The sequence below is a fragment of the Macaca mulatta genome, chromosome 6, assembly GCF_049350105.2.
Source record: "Macaca mulatta isolate MMU2019108-1 chromosome 6, T2T-MMU8v2.0, whole genome shotgun sequence".
NCBI lineage: Eukaryota > Metazoa > Chordata > Mammalia > Primates > Cercopithecidae > Macaca > Macaca mulatta.
The window spans coordinates 80,252,806-80,271,312 of NC_133411.1; the positions used below are offsets into that span (position 1 = coordinate 80,252,806).

Genomic DNA, 18,507 nt, shown 5'->3' on the forward strand with positions numbered 1-18,507 from the left:
TAAGATGGATGCTTTTGTATCTTTTCCCTTTATTTCAGACTGTAATGCAAATGTGCACAAGGGTTGTAAAGATGCTGCGCCTCCATGCACCAAGGTAATTGCTCAGTAATCTGTGAATATTGTATCTAGCATGGTTGCTTCATAGTATCTATTTGAGCTTTTACTCTTTTATTGCCGTCTATAGATTTATTTCTAAAATGATCATGATAGCAATAATATAACATGTGCTCAAAGTGTATAGTTATTTGCTTAACTGTACACTGTTAGAAATGGAAGGAAAGCTCAAGTCCAGATATTTGTGTTATATGCTGTGGCTAGGTTAGGCTTTCTGTAGAGACCTGCTTGGTTTACCAGTGCAAGCCCTGGGTATATGCAAATGAAGAGCAGAGTAGGAAGTCACAAATGTCTGAAAGCCTCACAATCACTGGAAGACCTGTGACAACACAGATTTCTGGGCCCCACTTCCAGAATTTCTGATTCCATAGATCTGAGGTGGGGCCTGAGAATGTGCATTTCTAACAAGTTTGCAGGTAATGATGCTGCTGCTGGTTCTGAGACCTCAGTTTGAGAACCACTGGACTAGAAGAATGTCCTTTGTAGTTGGGAATGGGCTTGAGTAGGTGAAGGTGTCTGTGATTCTGTTCCTTTCTTTCCCACTCAGTAGTCATGTCACAGATGCACGTGAGTGAGCATGATGATCCTTCAGGGGGAAACTTGCAGTTGCAAACCTCTATGTCGATAGGAACACATATTGTGTCAGATTACAGAGTTGAGGGCTGTTTTGAATGTGACATTTCAATGCTCCAGGTGGTTGTCTCCTATAGTTAGGAAGGATAGCAGGAGGTACAAAGAAACAAGAAGGAGAAAGGCAGCATTGATAGGAACTTTCAGCCTGGGTCTGGACACGTGAGCTGGAGACTTCTGGTTCCCCGAGGCTTTTAATGAAGCCAGGAGTGTTCAGGAGGCAAGGCACGTGTTCTTGGGGCCCCCTTCATTACAACTTGCGCGTTTTATCACATTTTACTCTTCATTGCATTTAATGTATTTCGCTTTGAATTCCTCTTAGAAATAAAATAACAAAAATGATGTAGATAAGAATCCTGTTCTGTGTAACTATGTGGATATTCTTGCAGTCCAGTGATACTTTGATCTTACTTTATGTGTTTCTAATATTCTTTACCAGAAATTCCAAGAGAAACATAACAAGAACAAACCACAGACCATCCTTGGAAGTAAGTGATGTGGAAAACGACAAGAACTTTAAAAAATTTAATACATACTACACATTTTTCCATTATAAAAATATCTCCTTTTGTTTTCTCATTTATCCAGTTATTTCTTCTTTCATAACATATGCTTGGCATAATTTTTAGTTTTATAAAGTGGTCAAGAAGGCTATCAACTTCTAGCCCAGCCTAAGAACTTTTGTGTTGTATGTACATATGATCTTTTATATTAGGGAAGGCTATAAGGAGAAGGTATTACCATGTTGCTTCAATTCTAAGATGCTGTCTAGTGGAATATGCTCTGCTGATGTATTAATAATCCTTCGAGGAAAAGAGAAATACTACATGAAATGTACATTACTTTGTTTTCCTAGCAGTAGCATAGTATAGTAATATTGCAGTAATATATTTGTCTATACAAATACACACCACATTCTTCTTAAGAATTGCAATGTTTGATGGAAAAAATCTTCAAATTTGGAGTCTATAGATTCTTATCAGTTTCTGTTGTTCATTATTATAGTTACCTGGTGTTTCATTAGCTGTGCTTGAGGCTATGATCTCATTAGCACCTTTAGAATGACCGTGAAATTTCAAGGCATGCTGGAGTTTTGTTTGCATATTTTAAAATTCGGTGGCTGTGTGTTTCCTGAAGTGTATATTGCTGAAATTTAAGCAGTTTCTCTTGAAAATAATTGGTGCCCTTTGACAGTTCTTTACATTGCATACAAGAACCAATCACACCAATGTCTCCTAAACTGGAAAATCTCTTGCTTTATTGTGAGAGATTTTGTGATGTCTTCTGCGTAAAGTTGTGTTGCTTGACATGTGGCAGGAATTTTAAGTGCATAGTAACTTTTCATTTCCATGTAACAAAGTGTGACTGATATTTTAAAACCACTTTAATCAGGGGACAATTAGGCATGCAAATTTGTGGTAACATGCTATTGGGTGTAACGTTATATTAGGTTAAGTTGGTGTAGGTAGTAACAGCTGTCACATCACTCTTTTGCCTTGACCCCAAAAGTCTCTTTGATGATGTTAGTTATAAGGGGCTTCTCATTTTCGTAGGGTTAAATGTGAAAATAGTATATTAGAATTGATGAAATACCATGTATTACTCCTCGTCACATGGGAGTTGTAAGAATAAAACTAACTTATGCATGTGTAAAATGGTTTGTAATGTCTGGGATCTATGTTAGTATTTTTCCCCTTTTGCTTGAGAATGTATATGCTACACAGCTGTAATATGGGACTGAAATGTCTTCTGAGTCATTTATAGTACACATCAAATGTAAATGCATCTCTGCCCAGAATATTTTAGAACTGACCAGAAAAATACAGAAGCCCTATTTAGTTTTCCATGTGTGAGAGAGAATAGCCCAGCTTGGCTTGCAGGTTTCATTTGCCTGAGATCCTTATACTGTGAAGAATAGGCTCTCCAGCATCATTCCATTCCATTGATGTGTTCTCTGTGTGTGGATGCTTGTTTATACACACAATATGCATTCAGTAACAGTACTAATAACACCTTGCAACTATTTAAAGCTGGCTCCAAGGAGTACAAGCAGTGATTTATGGAAAGCTGGCGCAGTATTTCTCCATTCCATTGTCTTGTTTGTTTGTGCAATCCAAAACACCCACAGTCTCCAAGTGGAGATGCGGAAGTAGGCCTGCTGCATGGGTGTCAGGAGGGTGTCAAATGAAAGGGACACTAGGAGCAAGGGTCAGGATGTAGCAGGGAGACTGGTTTTAAGGCAGAGCATGCGACAGATTACAAGTGGTCATTGCAGGGTTTAGCTTTCTGGCTTTTAAGTGACTACTTTTACTTGTAATTACTGACCTGGAAACCACATGAAGCATCTGTTCCGATTTCCAGATTCTTCATTTAGAGACATCCCACAGCCTGGTCTCTCCTTGCACCCTTCTTCCTCCATGCCTGTTGGATTGCCGACTGGAAAGAGGGAGACTGCGGGACACGCTCATCCATTGTCCAGAAGTGTTCCAGGCACCACCTTGGAAAGGTAAGGCTGAGTGTGTTTTTACGTGTTAATGGCTCAGAGAGGCTGCTGGGGCTAACTTTGCTACCCTCCCTCTCTCCTAACTTCAGGAGGTCAGCCACATCCTTGGAGTCTGAGAGTGACAGTAACAGCTGCAGAAGCAGGTCTCATTCTGATGAGCTGCTACAGTCCATGGGCTCTTCTCCCTCTACAGAGTCTTTCATAATGGAAGGTGAGGAGAAGACACACTTCCATTTATTTGTGTTTTTGTTAGCATTTGCCAAAAGGATATTTTCTGAAGGAAATAAGATTGAAGCATTTTTTTTTTCTTTTTCAATGAAGTCTGTTTCAGGGTATCTCTTTGGTACAGGTTCTACTTTTTAAAAGAATGAAAATTTAGCCCCAGAGGAGACAACCAGATAGTGACCAAGGAAATATGATGTAAATTTTAAATAGACATATTACTAAAAGAATGTCACAAGCATAATGAGGAGAATGAAATATATTATGTGCTTATTATTAAAAATGTTTTCTAGCCATTGATGAATTGGAATAGGATCCTATATCAAAACATACTTTAATTAGTTGAGACTGGTCTTCTTTGGATCTCTGAGATACTTACCCCATCTGTTGCCTCCTAGGGGAATAAAAACATTTTGTTTTGAGATGGAGTCTCACTCTTGCCCATGCTGGAGTGCAGTGGTATGATCTCGGCTCACTGCAACCTCCAGCTCCCAGGTTCAAGCGATTCTCCTGCCATAGCCTCCCGAGCAGCTGGGACTACAGGTGCACATCCCCCCTCCCCCCCAGCTAATTTTTGTATTGTTTGTAGAGATGGGGTTTCACCACATTGGCCAGGCTGGTCTTGAACTCCTGACCTCAGGTGATCCAACTGCCTCGGCCTCTCAAAGTGCTAGGATTACAGGCATGAGCCACTGTGCCCAGCCATTAAAGCATTTTTTTAAAGCGTATTTTATAGGGCAGTACTTAATCTAGGAAATTGGTTTTTGTATCCACCAGTAAGAAGGAAAAACAAATGGAAAGAGAGTAGTGACAAGAGAGAGGAGTGGACTCTGCCCCAGGAATCTGTTTTATTTTAATCTTAAGTCTTTAAATTCATTGTCATCTCATTTGTACTGCTCTGAGCTGGAACTTCTCTAATGAGTGCCGTTGGGTAAATAGGGTTTAGTTTTCCTGAGGAGTGTGTATGGGGGGAGTGGTGGGGGAGGGTTGCATGTATGTATGTGTGGTTTGTTTGTAATTTTATCAGAAAAATCTGCACTCATTTGTGACTCAAGTACTTACTGCTTTGTGTCTTAGCAAGTCAAGAGCAAACCAAATGGATGAGTACACAATTCAGATTTTAGTAAACGGTGCAAAATAACCCAGAGCAGAAGAAGTTCATGTGTTCAAGATTGTGTACACACATTATGGACTCTGTAGGTTACCAAAAATAAAACTAAAATAGAGCAGGCCAAAACAAGCAAAATAATCTTCAAATGTCTTTTTTCCTTCATATAAACAATCACTCTTTTTAAATATCTGATTTTTCTTTGCGTTCATGAAAGCTGTCTTAATTTGGACTATTTCATCAGTCCAGTTTTAAGAAGTTTTTACTCTGGCTGGGCACAGTGGCTCAGGCCTGTAATCCTAGCACTTTGGGAGGCTGAGGCGGGCGGATCACTTGAGGTCAGGAGTTCAAGACCATCCTGGCCAACATGGTGAAAGCCCATCTCTACCAAAAATATAAAAACTAAGCCAGGTGTGGTGGCACATGCCTGTAATCCTTGCTACTCAGGAGGCTGAGGCAGGCGAATTGCTTGAACCTGGGAGGCGGAGGTTGCAGTGAGCTATCGCACCATTGCACTCCAGCCTGCGCGACAGAGAGAGACTCTGTCTCAAAAAAAAAAAAAAAAAAAAAAAAAAAAAGTGTTTCACTCCATGTTAATATATTTTGGTTTAATAGTTTCCATGTTCATAGCAGATTTATTTAGGGTGAGGAATCCGTAGACTTACGAAGGTGTATTTGTGCTGCGTTATTATACTTCTGGCTTTTCTTTTCTAAACACACGTTAGATGTTGTGGATTATTCTCTGTGGAGTGACCTCAGCAGTGATGCCCAGGAGTTTGAAGCAGAATCTTGGAGTCTTGTGGTGGATCCCTCATTTTGTAATAGGCAGGAGAAGGATGTCATCAAAAGACAGGATGTCATTTTTGGTAAGCATTTCAAATATGCTTTTTGGGTTGAAGCAGTATGGTGCAGAGAACAGAACATGGAATTTGCAACTGTACAGAGTTGGGTAAAATCCCGGTTCTATCATTTGCTGTTTACCTGATCACAGACAAATTATTTAAATCACCTCGACCTTAGTTTCTCCATCTGTAAAAAGAGGATAATATTAATAGCAAAAACCGCAATCAGTTTTGCAATAACCTAATAATACTCAGGTTTTAAATACCGTTTTGAGATTGCAATGAGGTATAATATGTATTTGGCACAGAGCAAATGTTATTTCCCATATTCCTTTCAAGTTTACTTCGGTTTGGCCTATACTCTTACCTCTTCTATATAAGAACTGCAGTACACCTTCACATATTTTAATGTAGGGCTATTGCATATGGCTTTCCAGTTTGGCTGCATACACCAGCCATTCACAGAGACCAGGGGCAGTCCGAGTAGCTGCACCTGGGTTAGGGCAGGGTTTGACTGTGTGCTGCCATCCTGAGTACAGAATTCAGCTGTGGTGAGACTGTATTTTGTCATGCTATTTGGGATGAAGGCATTCTGGATTGGGGAAAGTTAAATTGTAGACTAGGAAAGAAATGAAACTTTGAAAAATTTCAAGTACAAAGTAGATGCCAAAATGTGGTTCCAAGAAGATGCCCTACTTTAAAGATAACACTGGGTCTTTTCACTAATCCTGTGTATGCAAATATGGGCCCCAAAGTCCATAGGCAGTTAGGATACCTTGTCACCTACCTCAGGTGGTGGTTATGGACATGAGGTGAGATGGTGTACGAGTGTGCTTAGAAATCTGTCAAGAGCTGTGTAGGTGTGAGTTACTTTGGAAAGGAAGATGCTGTCCCTTTTAGTATTTCTTAGGCAATTTATATTCTGTCAATTTTCTTCATTTACCTCTCAATTTCATATTATTAAAAATAATCTAACCCATTGGAATGAATTATTACATGGCCTTTTGTGTCAGAAAGGCTTGTGTTCCTGGGCGAATTCTTTACCCTCTCTTCCTCACTGTTTCTCTTTTCAAGATGAGGAAAATCATTCCTATTTTCTGGGTCATAATGTATTAATGGGTTAAAAGATTAAATGAAATGATATAGGTAAGTGCTTAGCATAGAGTAGGCACTAAAAACATGATAGGAAATAATAATTCAAAGTTAGTGAATTTCTAATTAAAGAAATTTTTATTTTTGATAAAATATTAAAGCTATGTTTAGACTTGCTGTCTCTCCATGGCTGATATTTAAGGTTCTTTCCCAAAACTTGCAGTAAGTTTGGAAATACTCATTAATGTGCAACTAGTACTTTTGGTGTACCTGTAAATTGTGAGTTGTTATTTTCTCTCCTGATGCGTTTTAAAAATTGAGGTATAATTCACCTGCTCAAAATTCACTCCAAGTACACAATCTAGTAGTTTTTAGTATATTCACAAAGTTGGGTAGCCATCACAATTTCAGAGCATCTTCATCACTTCAAAAATCCTGTACATGTTACCAGTCACTCCCCCCATTTACCCCTTCTGCCAGCCTCCGGCAAACACTAATCTACTTTCTGTCTCTACGGATTTGCCTATTCTAGACATTCTACATGAATGGTACAATATGCGGTCTTTTGTGGCTGACTTTTGTCACTTAGCATACTGTTTTTAAGGTTCATCCTAGTCGCAATACGTACGGGTACACCATTCCTTTTAATAGATGACGAATATTCTATTTTGTTTATCTAATCATCAGTTGATGGACATTTTGGGTTTTTCCACTTTTGGGGTCTTACCGTGGCTTTATGTTTAATCACTTGAGAAACTGCCAGACTGTTTTCCAAAGCAGCTATACCATTTTGCATTCCCACCAGCAATGTATGAGGGTTCCGGTTTCTCTGCCTCCTCACCAACAGTTGTTTATTGCTTTTTTATTATAATTATCCTAATGTGTGTGAAGTGATGTCTCATTTTGGTTTTGATTTGCATGTCCCCAATAGCTAATGGCGTTGAGCATCTTTTCATGTTCTTATTGGCCATTTGTATATCCTTTTGGAGAAACATCTGTTCAAATCCTTTGACTATTTTTGAATTGATTATTTATTTATTTATATTGTTGAGTTACAAGATTTTTAAAAATATATATTCTGGATACAAGTTCCTTATCAGATAAATTATTTACAAATATTTTCTCCCATTCTGTGGGTTGTCTTTCCACTTTCTTGATGGTGTCCTTCGATTGGTTGTGATGCATTGCTTTCCCCTGGAGAAAGTGGAATTTTGGAGACAGATTCTGCAATAGAAAGGACTTATGGTTTTCTGCATTGAAGACCTTTATTTAGTTCCATTCATTTCACCAAATTAATTGTGCTCTTGCTCAATGCAAAAACCAAACAAACAAAGAAAGGAAGAAAGGAAGCCAACAAACTAAGTTGTATTTTAAAGGGCATTCAGGTTGGAATAAGACCTAGTTCCTAGCTGAAGGTATCTAAAGATCCTAGCTAGTTATATTATTGAGTTTCAGATACATTAGATTCTTGTATATTGGACCTGACATATATATCCTCTTTAATATCTGGATAAAAGAAAATGGTTTAATATTTTAGGGTGAATGAAATGTTTAAGGCTGACTTTTATATTGGAATATTATTGATATTCTCAAACATTTATTTTTTATTTGTGTAACATATAGTGTTGAGTTACTAATTTAGTTTAATAGTGATACTTGCTTTTTAAAGCTTAAGGCTTATGTGTGCTCACACATTTCAGAGCTAATGCAAACAGAGATGCATCACATCCAGACCCTGTTCATCATGTCTGAGATCTTCAGGAAAGGCATGAAAGAGGAGCTTCAGCTGGACCACAGCACCGTGGATAAAATTTTCCCCTGTTTAGATGAGTTGCTTGAAATCCACAGGCTTTTCTTCTACAGTATGAAGGAACGAAGGCAGGAATCCTGTGCCGGCAGTGACAGGAATTTTGTGATCGACCGAATTGGAGATATTCTGGTACAGCAGGTAAGAAAAGCTTAAAGTCCTTGACCTTTAGGATGTAAGTGGGATTTGAATCAAAATCTGCCCTTTCATCAACAAGAGTAAAAAAATGTTATTTTGAAACATTCATAGTGACATTCTGAGGATGTATTGACCATCATTAGCTCGTAAGTCCCAGTAAGGCAGGGATTCTTGGCTATTTGATTACTGCTATATTTCAGCACCTGGAACAGTGCATGATACTATAAATATTTATTGAATGAGTGGGCCACTTAGGGGAAAAAAATCAGGAATTCACCTGAATGTCATGTTTTACAGTGGTCTGCAACACTTGGAAAGGCAGGGAGCTCCATCTGCAGTTGCTTTAGCATGGCTTTCCCTAGGTAGATGCTAGAATGCCATCTTCTCCAAAGGTACTGTTTTTTGAAGCTGTTTCGTCCTGTCATTTACAGCAATGGAATTCAGCTGTTGGTCTGTATGCAGAAAATGGGGGAGTTATGCTGAGTAGTATTCCATGCTATTGATGTGTCACCGTTTACTCATTCACTTATTGAAGGATATCTTCTTCTTTCCAGTTTTTAGCTTTCCAGTTTTTATTTAGTTATAAATAAAGCTGCTATGAACACTCATGTGCAGATTTTTGGTGCAAACCTAAGCTTTCATTTTTTCTGGGATAAATGCCCAGGAATGCAGTTTCTGGGTTGTATGGGAGTTGTATGTTCAGTTTTGTAAGAAACTGCTAACTGTTTTCCAGAGTGGTTGTACCATTTTACACTCTCATCAACACTGTGCAAGTAATCCAGTTTCTCTACATCCTCACCAGCATCTGATATTGCCACTGTTTTTAATTTTGGCTATTTTTAGAGGTATAAAGTCACCTCATTATGGTTCAAGTTGCACTTCCCTCATGGCTAATGATATTAAATATCTTTTCACGTGCTTATTTGCCATCTGTATATCCCTTTCAGTGGAATTTCTGTTTATGTCTTTTGCTCATGTTCTAATTGGATTGTTTGTTTTCTTATTGATGAATATTAAGGTTTGTTTACATATTCTAGACATTAGTTCTTGTCAGATATGTGATTGACAAACTTTCTCCAAATCTGTAACTTGTCTTCTCATTTGCTAATTTTGATGAAGTCTAGTTTATTAGTTTTTCCTCTTAATAATTGTGCTGTTGTTTCAAGTTTAAGGATTCTTTGTCTAGCCCTAGGTCTCAAACATTTTCTCCTATTTTAAAAAAGGATTTACAGTTTTGGCTGGGCATGTTGGCGCACGCCTGTAAAGCCCGGCACTTTGGGGGGCTGAGGTGGATGGATCACTTGAGCTTAAGAGTTTGAGACCAGCCTGGGCAACAGGATGAATCCCCGTCTCTACAAAAAATATAAAAATTAGCTGAGCGTGGTAATATGCACCTGTAGTCCCAGCTATTTGTGGGCTGAGGTAGGCAGATCTCTTGAGCCTGGGAGGTTGAGATTGCAGTGTGCCAAGATCTTACCACTGCACTCCAGCCTGGGCATCAGAAGTGGCACCCTGTCTCAAAAAAAAAAAAAAAGTTTTACAGTTTGATGTTTTACATTTAAGTGTGTGTTGCATTTTGAGTTTTTTTTGGTGCAGGTTATAAGACTTAGGTTAGGTTGAGGGTTTTTTTTTTTTTTTTTTTCTTTTTGTCTATGGATGTCCAGTTGCTCCAGGGCCATTCATTGAAAAGGCTGTTCTTCCTCTGTCTAATTGCTTTTCCACTTTTGTCAAAATCATGTGGGTATCCGGGTTCCTATTTTGTTTCACTGATCTATGGGTCTGTCTTTCCATAGTGTTAATAACTGTAGCTATATAATCTTAGAAGACTGAGTCCTTCCACTGTATTATTTTTTCCAAAATTGTTTTAGCTATTCTAGTTCTTTTGCCTTTTCATATATATTCTAGAATAGTCTTATTTATAGTTTTAAAAAGCATACTGGGATTTTGTTAAGAATTGTATTAAAACTGTCTATCAGTTTGGAGAAAATTGACATCTTTACTATTTTGAGTCTTCTAATCCATGTACATCGTATAGCACTTCATTTATTTAGGTTTTTGTCATCTTTCACTGGCATTGTATAGTTTTTACTATATGAGTCATATATGTGTTTTGTTAGATTTGTACTCAAGTAATTTTTTGAATGATTGTAAGTAGTTTAAGAATTATCATTTGAGGCTTATTGGCCCCACACATTCATATAAGCAAAGATGAAAAGATAAGAGGTTGTGATGTAAATTTTAAGTACTTTTAAGGGGATGGATGTGTTCTGGTTTCCATTACAATGCTCTTCAGTGTGTACATGTGCATGTAAGGCCATCACAGTCCAAAAAAATGGCTTTCAAGTCATTCAGCTAGTTCTCTTCACACCACTTTATGATTCTAAGTTGATTCCTATGTGGATTTTCTATAGGTGTTTTTCTACAGGTAAGGCTTATTGAAACATCCAGCTCACATCTCCACTTCTCTTCATTAGCCAATAAACAGGCAGTCTTATTATTCACTGGTCTCTTTCATCTTGGCTGATGATAGCCTGCTCTTGATCTACTTGTAATGTGTGAACAAAAAAGCAAAATTCCTTACTAAGGACTGAGTCTGTGGACATGGTCATTAGCCAGTGTAAATGCCAAATGAGTGATTTTTTTGGGGGGAGGGTGTCAGACCTTCCTGAAGGCCCCCAAATGTTGCCATATACTTTTCTTTCAATCTATAAAAGTATTAAAACTATAAATTGAAATGATAAATTTGTATTAAAAACTAAGAAGAGAATAAAATATATCAAATGTTTTTTATTTGGCTATTTGATAATTATATTAGTTCAATATAATATCACATTATGTTGACCCTTACCACTCAACTTTCTTTTATTTTAATTTTAAAAATGTCTGAGGAGATAAGTGATTGTGTTCAGAAACTCTATGATGTTTATTTTTTTATTTGCAAATACTCTTTTGAAATAGATGAAAATTGCATATTTTTTGTGTGTTTAGAACTTACTAAATTTACAAACCATTATTGAAATGCTATTCTTCCCAGTTTTCAGAAGAAAATGCAAGTAAAATGAAGAAAATATATGGAGAATTCTGTAGCCATCATAAAGAAGCTGTTAACCTCTTTAAAGAACTCCAGCAGAATAAAAAGTTTCAGAATTTTATTAAGGCAAGTATTTTAAAAGTTTATTACAAAGTGATAAATCAGCATGGAGAAATAGTTTATGCTTGTTTTTTAATGATTTAAACAAATTTCGTAGCTAGATGATGCTTTTCAGGGGAAGAAGGGAGGTGGAAGGTTTGTGGCAAAGATGTAAAGTCTCTTTTTCTGAAGACTCAAATGATATTGCCCCCAAATCATTTCCTTTTGTATATTTGTGAGGTCATGTCTTCCAACCATCTGAGAATATTTGTAACATACTAGGAAGCTGTTTTATGCCCTGACAAGTTATATATCAGAAAAATCAAAGTGAAAATAAACACAGAATCTACTCCACTTCTGAATTAGCTTGAAGTAGATTCATGACATCATATAATTTCATCTGTAATATTTTTGTCCAGATGAAAAACTTAAAAATTATGACATTATTATACAAATAAACTAACCATAATTTTTGATATCTTAAAATTTCACTGATTATCTCATAAAATTGGATTACTTAAATCAGGATCTGACCAAGGTTCATACATTGTATGAGGTGGTTATATCTCTTAAATCTCTTTTAATTTGAATGTTATCCCACCCTTTTTTTCTTCTGCTGATTTATTTGTTGAAGAAATTTGTCTTATAAAGTTTCCTGGATTCTAAATTTTTATCTGCCATGTTAAGAATGCTACCAGATTTTCTCCCTTTTTTCCCACATAAATATGTGTTGAGGACTTGAATGCTATGAGGAATACTTTGATATTTTTAGAAAAAAAGTTGTCCTGATTCAAGGGAACTCTAAGGGCTATAATGAATAACAGCAAATGTGAAGGAAGACCTGTTGGGAAAACAAATGGTAAACTGCAAACTGATGTTCAAAGTCTGACTTTGATTTCTGATTATTTTTCAAAAATTTCGCTATTTATAAATCAAAACACTTAGAAGTATTGGAACTTCTTTTGGAATTAACTACAAATACATCAGAGTAACTTGAAACTTCTTAAAATCTTGGAGAGTTGGGGTATTAAAATTTATGACAAAGTATACAACTTAAATTAGTGATAATGCATCATTTTGATAACAATGAATGTTAAGTCTGCATAAAATTGTACTCTTGCAGATTCTTTGTATTGTTAAATTCACACCTGAAAAGTAAAGACAGGTAGAATTTGTGTATATAAAATGTATATATTTTTTAAGCTCCGAAATAGTAATCTTTTGGCTCGACGCCGAGGAATTCCAGAATGCATTCTGTTGGTCACTCAGCGTATTACAAAATACCCTGTCTTGGTGGAAAGGATATTGCAGTACACAAAGGGTAAGTTGTGATTTGTGGGATAAACATTTGCCCCTCTTATTAGTTTTAAACATAGCTGAGGTGTTCTAAACAGGCATAAATGTTTGTGGTCTCTGATTCATAAAGAGTTTCATGATGGAGAAACTGTTAAAGCCTTAGAATTTGGATTCAATTTTAGAAATTATCTTTTATATTGCAGCATGGATAATAGTCTGAATTTCTACAGGTAGCTCAAACCAAGCTGGCTTCTTCTTACTTTGAACCTGCGTTTCCCCTCTTTATTTTCCCCACCACTGGGCTTTCTTACTACCTCCTCTTCCTTATTTTCCTATTACCTTCACAACAGTCTGATGAAACATGCTATTGATCCTATCATGAAATGTCAACTCTCCCAAGCAATCAGTTACTAAGTTGAGAGGGATTATAAGAAGGATTTATTTTTGACCCTGTCAATTCATCAAGTTCCAGGGAGTAACATATGGGCATCTTTTAAGAAGCTATGAATGCACATGGCTGGTCTGTAAGCTCCTTGTGGGATCTACAAGACCTGTGTCTGTCTGGTTTACAGCTGGGTCTTCAATGTCTAGTGCAATGGCTGGTACAGACTAGATGATCAATAAATAAAAACATCAATGCCATGAATGAATAAATAAAATGGTCTAATCCTCAAGCTAACATATTGATCTTGAGTAAAGATTATTATTAGGGTGGTAGCGTGTTATGTTAAAAAGGGCTTGGGTTTGGAATATTGTACACTCGCGTTGCATTGTATATACTCAGCTCTGCCACTCATTCACTGGGCAAATTATTAACTGAGCCTCAGTTATCTCCACTACAAAATGACATGAAACATTACATTTCAGTTCCAGTTGCCTCAATAAACATCAACTAGGTGGTCTTTATCACCAAATATACTTTTATATGGAGTCTCAGGAGGCTGCTTCAGAGACTCCTTCAGAGTATTTTCATAAGATAATCTAGAGACAAGAGCAGGTAGCCAGTATTTTAAAGAATAACAACTGAAATCAATAATTATTTGCTCTTGGTATGAGCATGGCTGATTTATCTATTAGCACAGCACTTGGTAAAAGAAAATATTTTCATGGTACCCATCAGAAGAAAAAAATTCATTTTTTTCTTCTGATGGTAAAAGAAATTAAAATATTTAATTTTAAAGAAAATGGTCAAAGAAAATGGTTTAATTATAGTAGTAATATATTCAGATTTATGCTAATGCAGTTATAAAGTATGATTTTGAATATTATTTTATGGAGGAAGGGATCAAGGAATATAAGTGATTCTGAGGCTGTTCATATCACCGTGTGACTCTGAGAGTATTACTGGCTTGGCCCCACAGCTGGCTTAAGTTTTAAGAAACTTGGCATGAGGATTATTGATTACCCACGTCTAAGAAGGTAGAAGGAAGGCCTAAGTTATTATATAACACATTTCCTGCCCTAGGGGGAAGCTCAGACTCATCCCTAGAATTCAGACATCTTACTGTCAGCTGAAGCACATTCAATAATGCAAACCTTTCATAATAAAATATTTTAACATCTTTTTGGTGGGGGGAAGGTACAGAGTGATATTATAGGATTTAATTATTATTATTATTATTATTTTTGAGACAGAGTCTTGCTCTGTCTCGTAGGCTGGAATGCAGTGGTACAATCTTGGCTCCCTGCAACCTCTACCTCCCAGGCTCAAACTATCCTCCCACCTCAGCCTCTTGAGTAGCTGGACAAAAGGCTCACACCACCATGCCCGGCTAATTTTTGTATCTTTTTTGGTAGAGACAGGGTTTTGCCATGTTGCTCAGGCTAGGGATTTAAGTTTCATCCAACATTTTTCTTATGGGGTTTTTATTGTTTAGATAATGTATTTAACTATATTTTTAAACTAAAGAAAAAATTGTCTTCCTTAGTACTCTGGTTTATTTATATAATATTTTTTTGTTTCTTTTTCCCCACACAGAAAGAACCGAAGAACATAAGGACTTATGCAAAGCTCTTTGCTTAATTAAAGACATGATCGCAACAGTGGATTTAAAAGTCAATGAATATGAGAAAAACCAAAAATGGCTTGAGATCCTAAATAAGATTGAAAACAAAACATACACGAAGCTCAAAAATGGACATGTGTTTAGGAAGCAGGCACTGATGAGTGAAGAAAGGACTCTGTTATATGATGGCCTTGTTTACTGGAAAACTGCTACAGGTCGTTTCAAAGGTACTGTGGCTCGACCATACCAATTTCTCCCTTCATATACATTATTCATTTAACAGAGGACAGATTTTCAAAAGAAAAACAGTTCAGAATTGCAGGTACACATGCACAAACCCCAGGTCAGTTGAAAGATTGATTTGTGAATTTCAGTAGGCAAATCTGGCCAATGATACAAATCTTTGGTGGGAGTTTGTTGCCCAAGCTAAAACCTTTATACGTATTTTATGAATTTGCAAGTTTGTGATGTCTGAAATCAAAGGAACTGAGAGTTCTGCTAATCGTTGGCACAGAAAAATTATTCTGGTAACTGTGGTGTGTTGAAAGCAAGGCAGTACACCTACACACCTAGGGTCTGTTGTGTGTCAACACAGCCTAGGGCTGTCAGACCATGGAGGGGAGAAATAAAAAGAACTCTGAATGTCATCTTTGTTACTGACTAATAGAATACATCCACACACCTGCTGACACTGGTTTAAGCTCTTCCTCAGTGCTACTGTTTGCTAACTGGCACGAACTTGACTCTGTTCAGGAGTCTAAAGCGGATAATTCCATTTCTTAAGGACTCATTATTAGCTGTCACACTGCCTAACCCAGGCTTTCTCACCGTGGCCACACACTAGAATCACCTCTGGAGCTTAAAAACATTACGAATGCTCATGTCTCCTCCCAGAGATTCTGATTTTATCGCTGTGAGGATGAAACCAAAACCCATGGGATGTTTAAAGGCTCCCCAAGTGAGTCTACTATGCAGCCAGGCCTAAGAACCACTGTTTCTAACAGTTCGTCTTAATAGCATCCATAGGTAGGCAGTGAGAAGAAGAGGTTGTTAAATTCTAGCTAGTCAAAAATTATTACCCATCGGAGGATGATCAAGTTTTGATGGAGGTTGCAACTAATATCTGAAATGGGATTTGTTGATCAACAACTAGCAATGTTGTATTGAAAAAAATATTAACCACAACCTGTAGATTCTATTGCTCGAAGTCATTTGCTCTTTATCTGTTTAGTAGAATCAGTTTGGTAACTTTGTGTTAGACTATTCAGTGGATGCAATGAAGATGACTTCTTGTGAACAATTTGTAAGGGAAGTACGGAATCCTAAATCTTACTTAGATCTAGATGAAACAAAATAGCAGGCATATATAATTTGAGGTAGAAGCTGCCCTTTTACATTTTTAATTCAGCACTTTTCCTGCCAAAGGTAAGAGTTTGCTCCATTTTATTAAAACTTCCTTTTTTATGGGTATTTTTCTTCTGTTTTGAAAGTGACTACATTAAACTTTGCTGGAGATTTACCTATACCTACAGCTACACACAAACATGCACACTTAAAGACAGCTTTCTATTAAATTGTTAATAGCATATATCTTTGGCTATCATAACACAGGTGTTTTTTTATAAAAGTTTAATACTTAGACTAAATGTTAGTCTTTTTATTTTTATTAAGTTTATTTGAACTGTGGTTTGCTTCATTAATACTAGTAATGTTTTTTCTTTGAAGATATCCTAGCTCTACTTCTAACTGATGTGCTGCTCTTTTTACAAGAAAAAGACCAGAAATACATCTTTGCAGCCGTTGTAAGTATATGACCATGTGATGCATTTAAAAAATAGGTTTAATCGCACATTTTCTTGAAAAATGCCTAAAATTCTTAGTGAAATAAAATAGTCACAGGGAAGTATATGCTTATGTTACGTTTCCATTATTATTTGTGATTGCAGTGTTTAGAGACAAGCATCTCATTAGGTTAAATTAGCATGGTAAGTGTTGCTTCATGACAACCAGGGCTGGTACTTAGCTGTTTCGGCAGCATAACCAACTGTGAGAATATTGCAGTCCTTCAGTAGTGGTTAGTGAACAGGCACTGCTCTGAGCCTCCCAAATGTCCCCATACCATCTAGTTATCTTGGTCTTTCCTCCAGACTCTTCTCTTCCCTGCCCCTTCGGCCCCAAAACCCCTTCCCTTAGATCCAGCAACTAAAATGTGAATGCTGGGCACAGCTGATCTCTTCCAGCACTGGGCTTTCTCCATGCCCATTGGCCCTGCTTTCCCACTTACTAACCCTGTGACTGCCATCATGTGCCTTCCGCCAGACAAGGGATACCATCCTGATGCTTAAATGTTTAGAGAAGATTCTTTCTTCTTTTTACTATAGTAGCTTCTAAAGACAGTGTATGAAACTATTTTTGTAGTGTGTTAGAGTAATCTAATTTCTAGCACATAGACTTAGACTAGCCATAAAATGAGAATTTAAGACATTTTGTATAGTCGAGTTACACTAGCAATAAAACCAGTATTTTATGACATTTACTACATGGCATCTGATTGGTCCAAATGACTTAGAGAAGGACGATATTGCCAGTTAATTCCTTGTTAGCATCATGGAGCATCAGACCCCGTTGGAGGAAAGAATCCAAGACACATAATAGCAATATGGGCAGTGTAATGGTGGCTCCCTAAAACGCTAGTGCTTATCATCCACTGAATGTTAGGACATTTGGGTACCATTAGCAGATACCATTAATTCCAATCAATTTTGGCAAATGCAAAGCTTAATGTGGCTTCTGTTACCTCGTTCAGAGAAAACAAAGAAGCATGTCTATCCAGGGATGAGATTCTGGGAAAGAGGCGGGAGCCGTGCCTCATCTGCCGCTGTGTACTAGGCAGGCTGACTTGAGAGGCTTCTTCATCCTGTTTGGCACATTCCCTTTCATCAACACAATGATGTTGAGTTGTATAAAGGTCAAAGACATTTTCACAGAGCTACACTAGAGGATAATAAGAAGACTTAAAGAAGTCTCTACGTTCCCAATCGATTTGAACTGTATTACAAATTTCATGAAAACCTATTGGTTTGTCCAGTGGCTTCTCTAGGCTGTTATCTGAGATGCTCAGAGATTCTCTGAAAGAACATGAGAAAATAAGTGGGAAGGTGGGTACCATTTTGTTTAACCTGTGGGATGGTGAGGGCCATGTAGGAAGAGAAAACAGATTCACATCTTTATAGAAACCAATGCTTCTTTAAAACCAAAGACCTAAAAGAAAAGCAAATTCTGCTTCTTGGATGATATTACCGGACAGATGTCCTGCTGATTGATCATGAAGTAGATAACATAAAGACAACTACATTGTTTTTTAGGACAAGGTAGCATATGGATTCAGATCCTGTAATGCTCAACTTAGAGAGTGACTTGCAATGTGATTCTTTCCCTCTTGTCTCATATGACCTCCTGAGGCATTATCTGTGCTACCCTTAGACCACATTTACCATTAAGTGGGGTATTAGGAATGCAATCCACCAAATGGGAGAATGAAGACAGTTACAACCTAGCTGTTCTTGGTGGAATGTGTTTGGCTATGGACAACAGTAAAATGTTACTGATACTGTTTTTT

The 18,507-nt window shown here is 37.2% G+C and overlaps 1 protein-coding gene across 8 annotated transcripts in view; it reads left to right on the top strand.

Annotated features, from left to right (window-relative positions):
• Positions 1 to 18,507, top strand: part of ARHGEF28 (Rho guanine nucleotide exchange factor 28) — a 313,068-nt gene that overhangs the window by 240,890 nt on the left and 53,671 nt on the right. For all 8 annotated transcript variants that reach the window (XM_078004863.1, XM_078004862.1, XM_015140272.3 and 5 more), the window contains 10 exons: positions 39 to 94; positions 1,184 to 1,232; positions 3,106 to 3,250; positions 3,337 to 3,458; positions 5,303 to 5,443; positions 8,212 to 8,459; positions 11,491 to 11,613; positions 12,790 to 12,907; positions 14,861 to 15,115; positions 16,614 to 16,690. In XM_078004863.1, the coding sequence (XP_077860989.1) occupies positions 39 to 94; positions 1,184 to 1,232; positions 3,106 to 3,250; positions 3,337 to 3,458; positions 5,303 to 5,443; positions 8,212 to 8,459; positions 11,491 to 11,613; positions 12,790 to 12,907; positions 14,861 to 15,115; positions 16,614 to 16,690 (1,334 nt within the window). The remainder of the gene's footprint in view (positions 1 to 38; positions 95 to 1,183; positions 1,233 to 3,105; positions 3,251 to 3,336; positions 3,459 to 5,302; positions 5,444 to 8,211; positions 8,460 to 11,490; positions 11,614 to 12,789; positions 12,908 to 14,860; positions 15,116 to 16,613; positions 16,691 to 18,507) is intronic.